The 12416-nt window shown below is 39.1% G+C and overlaps 1 protein-coding gene across 1 annotated transcript in view; it reads left to right on the top strand.

Moving 5' to 3' along the window:
* Positions 1–12416, top strand: part of LOC118797101 (CUGBP Elav-like family member 5) — a 228095-nt gene that overhangs the window by 111517 nt on the left and 104162 nt on the right. The window contains exon 3 of the mRNA XM_036556330.1: positions 1296–1344. Coding sequence (XP_036412223.1) covers positions 1296–1344 — 49 coding nt within the window. The remainder of the gene's footprint in view (positions 1–1295; positions 1345–12416) is intronic.

The raw sequence follows: 12416 nt of genomic DNA, 5'->3' as shown, positions 1-12416 counted from the left end.
GCATGGCTTTGTCAGGCCAACTTAAAGTTAATTCATGAGCTTCCCCTTTTTAGTTAACATCATTGCACTCAAGCCTCTATTAAGGCTGGAGTACAATGATGGGACATACACAAACAAACACACGTACCCTTGTTTGATTGTTGAAGGACTCTAGAATGTTCTCATTCGCTCTAGTTCATTTTACTTGTAAGTTCTTTTTCTGGATAACAAGGACAACTGCAAACATCAGAATGTTTGTGTTTGTATTTGTCCCGTCGGTGTATTCTGGTCTTTCGAGAGGTGTGAGTAGAGCAACTAACAAATATTAATGAATATTAAGTCCTATAATGTAATTGCAAGTATTTTAACTGTACTACATTACTTCATTACACAAAAAAGTAATTATGTTACTGTAATGGATACCATGCAACACAAACTCTGTTAATAACTTAATAAGTGTATATGTGTTTACAAGAATGTGCCACGGTTTCTATGAAAGAACATATTTGTGGCATGGGTAGGTCAACTCAGAGCTAATCAGCCCTAACATTCAGGTCTTTACCAGTCTACATTCAGAATGTAAGACTGGAAAGCCTGAGAACGCTTCCCATCCTCATCGGCCAATTATTAAACGAGAGGAGCTGCTCTCCTTATCCACAATCTGCAAGTAAACAAATGCAAATGCATCCTGCAGGAGCTCCAGCGTCCCTCTCGCTCTCTCTGCTTCACCGCACATGCTCCTTATTCATGAAATAAAGGGTGACTTCATGCCTCCGTGCGCTGCAGAAAACAACCTGGTATGAGGAAGACCAGAAGAAACCTCCATGTAGACTATAAAAATGAGAGAGGTAGTATGGATGGAGAGAGGAAGTGATGGAGTAGTACCTGCTGATGGCTGCCTATTTTGCATGTTTTTGAAGCATTAAATGCATGGATATCTCTGTTGCCATAAAGCTGAGATGGAGCAAGTGTGTAAGGGCTGGTTCCATCAGACTGGTATAATCCAGCACCGCTAGGCTTATACACGCCGGGTTAATGGAGTGACCAATGCTATAAGGACGGTTTAGGGCAGATAAATGTGTTGCTGGATTTAGGCCTTAAACCTCAGCCACTGCATCTTATCATGCAGTTAAACTCACAAGAAGTGTGTGTGTGTGTGTGTGTGTGTGTGTGTGTGTTGACTGTGCTCTGAGTGACTCTGATAGATGGTGTTAAAATTAAGCTGTGTTCACTGACCATGTTCTGAATGTATTGGTCTCATTTTTACACCTCAGGACTAATATCTCTCTTTGTGTCTCTCTCTTTCTCTCTTGTAGATGACACGGCCCATTCAGGTTAAACCAGCTGACAGCGAGAGTCGTGGAGGTATAGCTAACTCTATTACATTCTATTCAGCTATTCTCTCTCTCTCTCTCTCTCTCTCTCTCTCTCTCTCTCTCTCTCTCTCCTTCTTTCTTGATATTAACCTTGACTTATGTAATCCTGTTCTGTTAGGTTGGCCTCTCTCTCTCTCTCTTTCTCTTTCTCTCATACACACTTTCTCTGTCACACACCCCTCTCTCTTTACCTCTTTCCCTCAAGCTTTCTTTTTCATAAACTTTTTGTATGTGGCATCACCCTTTTCTCTTACTCCATCTCTCTTCTCTTCTCTCTCTCTCTCTCTCTAATTTTCTTTCATTCTCTTTCATACACACTTTCTCTGTCACATCCTCATCTCTCTTTATTTCTTTCTCTATCTCCCTCTCTCTTGCTCTCTTTAGCTCTCTTATCAGAGACTTTCTGTATGTGGCACCACCTCTCTCTCTCTCTCTCTTTTTTTGTGTCTCTCACGTAAATAGACAAAGTTTTACTACGTTGCACCACCATATATAGATTGCTTTCATACTCACTTTTTCTGAGTTGCGTACCTCTTTCTTTCTCTTTCTTTATTTCTTTCTTTCTTACTTTTTTTCTTTGCTTGTTTTGGTAACTTCTCTCTTTCTCTTTTCCTTTCTTGCTCTCTCCTCTCATCCTGGTCTCTCTTTTTTTCGGACACACACTTTCTCTTAACCCCCCCACCTCTCTCTCTCTCTCCCTCTCTCTCTCTCTCTCTCTCTCTCTGACTCTCTGATGGCTGATGTGGGTATTCATTTTGACTGAAGTGATTGCGTTATTGAGTGGAGAAGTGTGTGTAGGCCACATCCTGGCCCTGCCAAGTGCATTACCATTAGACTGTAAATTAAAAAGTCATTAGAGGAGAGAGTGTGACTGGGGCCTGGGATTTCACAGCCCTGCCTGCTTTTGTTAAATATACGAGCCTGTCTGAGTGAGAGAGCGAGAGAGAGAGAGAGAGAGAGAGAGAGAGTGCAAAGTGTGATCAATAAAATAGTAGGACCTTTGCCAGGATCTTCAACTCTCTCTCTCACACACGCTCTCTTTCCATGTTTCTGTGAGGGGGTTTTGTGTGTGTGTGTGTTATGGCTGCACAATATTGTTTATTAATTGTTATTATTTTATTGTTCTTTGCAATACTGAAATCGCAGAAGGCTGCAAATAGTGGTGGGCAATACGGTACAATTCTAATATCACTGCACTACAACTTTAAGACATTTTCACAACATTTTGATGAAACACAATGCGCATCTTAATATTTAGTTTTTCTAATACTTGAACAGGCAAAAAATAATGAATAACCAACATTAAAAAAATACTATCACAATCTATACAATCATTTTATTCAGTGTTCAACATACTTCACTGCACTCAGTCCAGTTAAACAGCACCAATTATGCTCTCTGTGTAGTGAAAGATGCAGTTGGTCAGTGTTCTTTAAGTACTGACGATATCCACAATATTCTCAGAAAAGCATATTGTGAAGAAATGTAACATAATTTATTACAGTAACAATAAATTGTTTCATATTGCACCCTTACTGTAATATATAAATGAGCCTCTAACCATTCACACTGTTTTTACTGTGCTGCTCCCTGACCCATTCATAGAAGGGTTCTTTAAGAATAAAGGCTGTGGTTCTTAAGAGAGCCATGACAAATTAAGTATCATATGAATGTATAAATGGTTCTTTGCCTGGTTACATGTGAAGGAGAACCTGTTTTATGATTCTTTTACTACATAACTTTTTTAAAAATAGATCTGTGTAGTTTCAAATAGGGTTATGCCATTGGTACAAGTCACAGAACCTTTATATATAGAAAATGATATATATTTTTTCATTTATGTTTCTGTAACACCACTGACAAAAGGAAAGACAGTCATTTGAATGCATGTTTACAATTTAAACTGAAAAGCAGGCATCAAAACACAACATGACTGAAAATCACTGAAAACTAAGCAGAATTAAAAAAATAATAATAGTTTTTATTGGTTTATTGAAGAACAGAATAAAGAACATCAGCTTTCTGTGATTTAATCTTATTTTGAGCTCATTTTCATGGCTCCAGAGTTGTGGGACACTATTTTCCACCACAGTGTTAGAATTAAGCAATAGAACACGAGAGGGAGTGTGTTATCACGAAATAACATCACGGCTGTGATGATCTACGGCCGTGACACACGACCGTGAGTGTTCTATTGCTTTTATACAACAGTTAAATAAATAAAGTAAGAAATAAATAAATTGGGCCGTAAACGTGGCCTTTAATACGTTTTAATGTTCGTAATTCCTTCCACCAAATTATAGTTCCTTAACAAGCAGCTTGTTTCTACGTCAGAGTAACGAGCTCCGCTCATTCGCTGCACAGTCGGCAGTTCGTTCTCCAGCTCCTCACACAGACCAACTGACAGTGAATTTAGTGTAGTTTCATCTTCAGAGTGTGACCAAATCGGCTGTCGGTCAAATGTGATCTTAAAAGTATCCATTTTCTGTTTGTGCGCAAAGTAAGAAGTAAAAACATTCAAATGGCTTGAGCGTCTCCTACAGCTGTCATAGTCGTTGCTTAGCAACGGCGTCTCAGCGGAGTGATACAGTGTTTGTGAAAAACCCGTGATATTATGGCAAAATAACAGCACGGTTAGAACACTTCTCAACTAATCCGGGTGCGTGGCCAGAACTAACTGTTGTATAATGACGTATATTTTGTTGTATATTTTGTTTTTCTGTGTTAATGACATGCTGTAGGTTTGTAATGAGCTCCAGCAGAAACAGCATTTTGATGTGGAGTAGAAGCAGCTTGTGAAATGTTTTATAGTGAGGTGATAATACAGTGTGGAGATAATATAATGCTTATTAAGGGAAATGAAGAATGAATATAGTTCTTTACTGTACCATCACATTGTGTATGTGTGTGAGTCAGTCAGGCTGGAGAAGTCTCTTAGCACCTCTCCTCTCTCACACACGCGCACTGATTTCATTTCACGTCCAACCAGAGTGACCGATTCACTGGATATGAAGACCCTGTATGTGTATATGTGTGCGCACCACTGCACCAAGCGTGTCAATGAGAGTCTGAGTGTGTCGCTTCCCCACTCCGATACGGCACAAGCCAAGCTCTTCACACACCTCTCCACTGTCCACTTCCATTCTGACCAGTTCACCCCACTTCCCACCTTTCTCTCTCAGTAGCTGCAACAAAGCTGATCTGTTCACTGCCTCCTCACTTTGCTTCCAACACAAGCATAAAATAACTAATTTAAACTACTCTCATAGCAAAATTTGATTATTTTTTCCTATAATGGTACAATCAGTAGAAAGAATGTAATCATATGAATTTTACTTTTGCTTAACTTTATTTCTAATAAAATATTGGATTTAGCTTTTTTAATTTTTATTAACCAAAGTATCACAACTCAGCTTCTAAACCTGAGAAAAATTACCATTTTTTATTATTTAAGAATGAATATGACAGCTATTTATTACACCTAAAACTATAGGTCATTCTATTGTGTTGGCCTGTTGGCTATATTAGTTAATGTAAGCTAATATTAAAGGTAAGCCAGTGGGCTAAGCAATTAGCTGTCTGGCTAAATAGCTACTGTGATCTTTTACCATTTTATTTTTATTTTGTATTTTTAGAATAATGACAGCTCTTTATTAAATCTAAAGCTTTAGTTTATACTGGCTATTGCAGGTGCCTGTTAGCTGGCAAATTTAGCTGGTGTCATTACAAGCACAACAGCTCTTCATTCATTTTAAAATTGTAGCTCACAGCTGTTAGCTAGCTAATTTAGCTAATATAAGCTAATATTTAAGGTAAACTAATGAGCTAAGCAGATGGCTGGCTAAGTAATCTTAGCTAAATGGTTATTGTGTTCTTTTACAATTTAATATTAATTAAACAACAGCTCTTAATTGATCTTAGAACTGTAACTCATAGATTGTATTGCAAGTGCCTGTTAGCTGGCTAATTTAGCTGTTGTCATTACAAGCACAACAGCTCTTCATTCATTTTAAAATTGTAGCTCACAGCTGTTAGCTAGCTAATTTAGCTAATGTAAGCAAACATTCAAGGTAAGATAATAGGCTAAGCAGCTGTCGGCTAATTAATCTTAGCTAAATAGGTATTGTGTTCTTTCACAATTTAATATTAATTAAACAGCAGTTCTTTATTCATCATAGAACTTTAACTCATAGATTTTATTGCGAGGGCCCTGTTTGTTAGCTAATTCAGTTAAAAGACGTGTCCAAGTAAGCTAATGTGCTAAGCAGTTAGCTCAATGACTAGCTCAGTAGCTGCTGTGTTTTTTTTTTACTGTTGTCCTTTTAGTGTGTCGTTGTAAAATACCAAGCATGGTAGCTCTTTATTAAGCTCATATTCTATTGTGTGTGCCTTTGCTAATGTCTGCTCACATTCAAGGTGTGCTAATGGGCTTGCTACAATAGAAGAACCCTGTTTGGTGCTATACAGAACCCTTTTCAAAAAAGTTCTATGTAGAAACATCTACAGCACATCCTCCATCAGTCTGAAGAACACCTTCATGATGCAAAGAACCATTTAAGCATGCAAAGGAGTCTTTGAGTGTCCATGGTTCTGAATAGAACCAAAGAACATTTGAAGAACCATCTTTTTAAGTGTGCATTAGAAAGCAAAACCATTAGGTTTTAATCTTAATAGTTTCTAATGGTCCTTTTTCAGCAGGGTTATCACCACAGTACTAGTACACTTTAGTACTTTTTCCACCCCCGCCTCCTACTGACCACACAGAACCCCGATCTGCTTTCGTATCTTTTATGAACTATAGCGTTAGCAGATTCAGATCAGGGATTGAGATGCTAACATGCAGCAGAGGGGCTTGACTGTGATTTGCTGAACGCTGCAGTTAAGGCGGCGTCTCTTGGGGCTGCAACTCATTTCAGATGTACTTAAGCATCCACTGCGAAATACAAAGAATCTGAGCTTTTTATATATATTTTTTTATAGTCTGCAGGAAAGAAGAAAACATCTCTTATCTACTGTAATTGAAATGCTACCCTTGAAACGTGGATCAATGGAATAATGTAGCTTCTACAAGGGCACCTTCAGCACAGGGGAACAAGTAAAGAATCTCCAAACTGTTTACTCAGATCCATAGAAGCTCCCCTTTAGAAGACACACACACACACACAGTAAACAAAGTCGTTCAGAGTGTTTTGATGTACAATGGTTCACTGTAGAGAAACTTACTGACTCAGATTTCCTTACAGTGGTGCTGATCGGAACCAGAGGTCACAATGTCTACAACTCAAATATAGCCATTTTATTTACTACCTACTTATGAATTTTTATGTATTGTTAACATTGGTAAAATGGTGGTAAATCTGAAAAAAAATGTTTTGAAAAATGCTAAATAATACCTCGAAAGAAAAATAACGTTTTGTCTTATTTTTAAAGGCTGCATTTCTTCTCAAGTTTTCCTCACATATTTAAAGAGAAGAGTTTGGTGTGGCGTACAGACAGTGTTTCAAAATGTACCATTCATCCCCCCCAATACATACAGTCCATATGTGGGAATTTTTGGATTTTTTTCCCAATTTTCTCCCCAATTTAGTCATCTCCAATTCTACCCACTAATTAAGACTCCCCCAGTCACGCAATACAGCCAGCGCTAGGAGGGCGAAGGCTAGCCCAGGCTTACTCCGAGACCTGTGAAGCCAGCTACTGCATCTTTTCGAACTGCTGTTCACGCGCCAGCCACCAGATCTGTTACTGTGACTAGCATCACACTGAGTGATAGAGGGAGACGGGGGGGCCATCCTACCCACCCAGAGAGCAAGGCCAATTGTGCTCTCTTGGACTCCCAGCCACAGATGGCTGTAGCATCACCAGGGATCGAACTCGCGATCTCCTGGTGATAGGGCCAACACTTAAACAGTTGTCCCACTCGGGAGCCAAAAGCAGGTCATTTTTTTATTCACTATTTCTGAAATAGTGACATCATGGTTGTATATATATATACCTATTCAGTCCACAGCAGTGTAGCCCCACCCACTCATGCTGAAGTTATAAGGAGTGTTTCAGCCTTAACTGCTTTTTCAATTAGGCATGATACTGGGCAGCTAATCAAAACAGAGCTCATTTACACAAATCCGTCCTACAGATAGAGTAACAAAAACAGCCGGTTGGAAAACGGTCATGTAAAAATGAATTACAATTAGTGGGCAAAATAAAAATAATTGTTTTATATACACACACCCATTCCAAGTCACATCCCTACCCTGGAAGCCCCATGGCCCAAACACTTTTGCAGGGCCAAACTTGCTGTCCTTGCTCTGTCATAAATGATATTTATCCTTCGCCTGCCTATCTCTCCCGAACACAGGATGCAGCGACGGCTCCGGAATACAAAGTGCTTCTCGGTAGACCAAACAAAAGAGGCCTCTCTACACGCGTCTCAGACTCGCAGCACTGACAGCCGAAGAGAGACGGCCATTTAAAGGGGCTTTTGTGTATTTTGATGTCTTATTCTGGCAAAAAGGTCTTGGGGAGAAGCATTGTGGGTAGAGCTGGGGAACTTGGGTGAATGTGGCTGATGAAGAGGTTGCTGCAATCAACTTGAGTGACCTCTTAATTGAAGTGGCTATGGACTAGCACAAAGACGCGCACATGCACGCACACGGTTACATAAGCATGTATCATATCCGCCTACGTTGCAGGCTCACACTTAAATGACCTCTGAGAGAGATGGATGGACACAGACTTCTTTGAATTTAACTGCGTGTGAGGCTTTGGTATTAGCACCAGCAGCATTTAGTTTACAGTGTTAATGTAATTCTCACATTGAGGTTAAGTGTACACAATGAAAGTTCTATGCAACTTTAGTTGCTTGAAACCTACACTAAATTGCACTTCAGATGCATAATGTAAAGTGTCCTGCAACCCTCTTGCAACTTACCGCAACAGTTGCATGCGTCTCAAAATTGTGGATCAAAGTTTCATGAAACAGCCAATCAAAAGGCTGTTAACGTGTCATGTGATCATAACAAATGGCATTATTTCAAACGATTTTACTGGGGCAATGGACTAGACATTGAAACAGATCCTGGCTGACTTTATGTAAGGTTGGTAGTTTTTATTTTGTCAGATTCCTGAACCATAATATCAAACAAAAGTGAGTTTCTGGAAGCTAACGTGTCTGTTAGCAGATGACTTTACTAACCAGCTACCACTAACAGCTGTTTAAACGAAGGCTTGTGCCACTGTCTACGTAGGTAGATTTTTAATATTCTCCTCTTTTGATGCCCCTCATTGTCCACAGAGCTCAGATTCTTTTGGGATGCAAATGATAAAAAGCATTATAGAAGAGTAGACCAAGATGCGCTTCTTGGACAGAATGAACAAGACATCAAGTACAACCATAACGACTATTAAAACATTCATTTTCAATGACTTAGCACACACACAACATTTAAAGATATGTAAGGAACCCTAAATAGAGAAATAAAATACATATAGATTTTAAAAAGAATAGTAATGACAGCTAAAAAATGTTATATGAGGGCAAAAAAAATGCTGCAAATATGTAAATAATGCCACACAGAGTTTATATAGTGAGCATATTATGGTGTACCAAAATGTAAGCTGCTAATATGGCTCAATAGTACAGTACTCAAATATGTTGCATGCAACTTTGGTTGTTTTTGAATTGCTGCGTGTAACTGTCAAGTTGCATAGATATTATGTTGCAGCAAGTCGCAACATGCATCTAGTCGCATGAAAGTTTCACTGTTTAGCCTGAAGGTTTTCAGTTAAAGTGTTCTCATTGCACCAACACTGAGGGTGGTCTAAGCTGGTCTTATAAGGCAGTGTTAACATTATGCTAACTGAAGAACAGGAGAAAGCTAGTACTGAGGCTTATTCTTAGAGGCTTTAGCCTCAGAGTAATGAAGCATTTCAGTGAAAGTGCTAGCATTAGCTTTGGAGTAATGAAGCATTTCACTGTAAGTGTTTGCATTATACCAGCACTGAGGCTGGCCTTATCTGGCATTTACATGAAAGTGTTAGCATTGTGCTAACTATAAAACAGGAGAATGAATCCACATGCATTAAAAGGGACACTCCAGCCAAAATGAAAAGTTTAACCATAACTAAATCTGTTGTAAACATGCCTGCTCACATCTCACAGCAGGGCCACGGTAGCCTCTAGAGTCTTACTGTCTGGTTTAAAGACTAAGGCAACCCCTTCTTATGATGTAACTTGAAGGTAGTAGGAACCTTTGAAACACTGCTTTAGTGTGCAATCTGTTTGAAATGCTAATGCTATATTGGTTGTATTTATTAGCCTATAGATCAGCAACTAGGCTAGCAGTCAGGATTGGTTGTGCACCACATGGATTCTCTGAAATATTTGCATAATGCATGCTGGGTATTGTAGTGAGAGAACATTAAAGAATGAAAACATGAAAATGAAATAAAACCATGAATTCTGTCAAACTGATGAGACTTAGTCACTTATAATGCTGTGGTTGGAGATGTGCATCCATATCACCTACATTTTACTATCAAAATATTTAGTTTGTTTCTTACATATTCAATAAATCCCCTTTTGCCTCAGGCTCATGTTCATAGTCAGTATTGATCTGATGTATGTTCTATGTAGTCAGTGTGTACTTAATCCTCAAAGAGATAGCTTTGAAGTTAAGAGTTGAAGGTTTAGGCATTGGTCGTGATATTTAGTTCACTAGAATCGAAGTATAAGTAGGGTAAAATGGATGAACATGGGGTGAAAATTCACTACTAATACTCTAGGTCAGGTGAACATGTGAGCAAATGTGCAGCACAAAATGCGCCTCAATGAAACGTCAATAGCCGCTCACAATGCGTCTGAAAAATGTTCGGTTAACATTCAGTTAATCCCTTAAATGGCCAGGGCCCACTGCTGGGCCCAAAGAATAGCTCAGCCAGTTTGCACTGAAGTCCCTGTGTTTACTGAATATTAAGGCTTAGTAAGCCTGGGATTTTAAGGGGTTAACATTTGGTTAACATTGTGACTTAAACAGACTGTTTTGTTACTGTGCAGTATGGGCTGAAATACACCTTACAGCTTTAAAATGAATGGGCAGAACTATACTGGTGCTGGCTGAGTAGGCGGATGTATGTAAATATGTTGGTGTTTGTGATATCTCAGAAACAGTGATTTCAAAACAAGTTGTTTTCACGTGATAGTTTCCATCCTACCAACCCAGAAAGAGCACGAATAATTTCCTTGTTAAACCATGGCCATGGATGGCTGTGGCATCTATGGGATCGCAATCTTCCAATGATAGGGCCGGACTATATCAGCCACACTTCTAATATATTCATCCATTTTCTGTGTGATCCTCCCACGTTTTGTGAAACGTATTTTCAAAAACTTATGACCCATAAACTGCATGCTTAGGCTTGTGCACTAGTTTCGTATATAATACACAGACAGAATGCATCCAATTTGAAACCATACACTTTCAGCCAGGTTTCTGTGACAGACCTGCTTACAGTGGAGCATTCTTGGGGTATTTTAGCTGGAATATGCTAATGTGACTAACAATAAATGGAAGTCATTGGGGCTTGAAAACGATTAGTTAGCATTAGCTTTTTGTACTGCTACCTTTACATTTATTGTTAGCCTTGATAGCATTTTTAGTTGTGGGGAACCCTCAAGGCCTTCTAGGATTTCAGAGACGGCCCTCTGATTTCTGGGAAATTAAAAAATACGTTATTAAAAAATGATTCAGTCTGTCTTTTTTTGTTCCCTGTGGTGTCTAGGTAGATACAGCCAAGAGATTTATCCCATTGGTTAGCGCTTCAGGAGCTGAACTGCAGTACCACTAACGTAATTAGACATTAGAATTAGAATAACAGTGGATTCAAACAATCATGTTTCGATTTCCGATAGAGACCAGTTTTGTGAGAATTGTGAGAATAAATGTCACTGGCCTTCTGGACGTCCTAGATACATCACTAACTGTGAGTATCAGCAGTAGCATTTCAAATGCATTTCAGTCACACGGAAAACAATGAAAGCTCTATGTCTGGGCTCTAAAAGAGTCACTGTAAAACTGCTACACTGTAAAGTATATGTTAATATATCTGTTATAAGCTTCAAAGCTTCAAATATCAGACCAAATTGTTAATGTGCATCACTAATAGTTTAGCGCTACAGTCCTCTGCGCTAGCAGAAATTAGCATTGTTGTAGAGTTGTTTCTTTTCCTCATTTTTGGCTGAATTTTTTACACTTAAGACACACTGAAGACCTAGCTCTAGTAATCATGGTGTACCACTGATTTTCAGCTGTGCTAGGCTGTATTATATAATGTAAAATGGCTCAAACTACTTTAAAAATCATATGGAACCTTTTGTTTTTACTAACTTTATACAGCAAACTTAAAGCTCAAAAGGGCAAGCACAAGGACACACGTGTGCTAAGCCAAAATCTGAACATGCCGCTAGGCTAGCAGCCAGAGAGTTTGGTCTTGAACTGGGTTGTTACCATAATCTCTGTGGTGATCTCTCTGATCCTTGCTGATAACAACTTGCCGTTTCTGTATTGCCCTTGAGCAAAGCGCTTAACCCAAGCTGCTGCTCTGGGAACATCTCTGCAGTTAGCAATTAGAAGTTAGCGGTTAAATCGAAGTGTTGTTGCAGTCTTGGAGGAGTTCTGAACTTTCTCTTTTTAAACATAGACCATTAGAGTTGTATTCTGGGGCTGTGTGCAGACATATGTTCCTCGATCAGCGATCAGTACTCTTGGTTCAATATTAGCATATTAGCAGAAAGAGCCATTACAGTTTGACCTTTCCTTGTGGTGCTGATCGTTAGCGCAATGCCTCATACATTAAAAAGCCTGCCTGACTCTCTATGCTTATAAAAGACAATAGCATTGATTAGATTCATAATGGATGTATTCATTTAAGATGGGTGGAGGTTTGCATTAACCATGCTTGCAGTGAGGTAGTGCGCATTGTGTGTGTGTGTGTGGTGGTATTATATGGAACCTTTGTTGCCAGCTTGCGGGGTCATTGTGTCTACAGTGAAATTACTGCAAT

The sequence above is a fragment of the Colossoma macropomum genome, unplaced genomic scaffold, assembly GCF_904425465.1.
Source record: "Colossoma macropomum unplaced genomic scaffold, Colossoma_macropomum, whole genome shotgun sequence".
Lineage (NCBI taxonomy): Eukaryota > Metazoa > Chordata > Actinopteri > Characiformes > Serrasalmidae > Colossoma > Colossoma macropomum.
The sequence above is the reverse complement of the archived record's forward strand: the minus strand, read 5'-3'. Positions and strand labels throughout refer to the sequence as shown.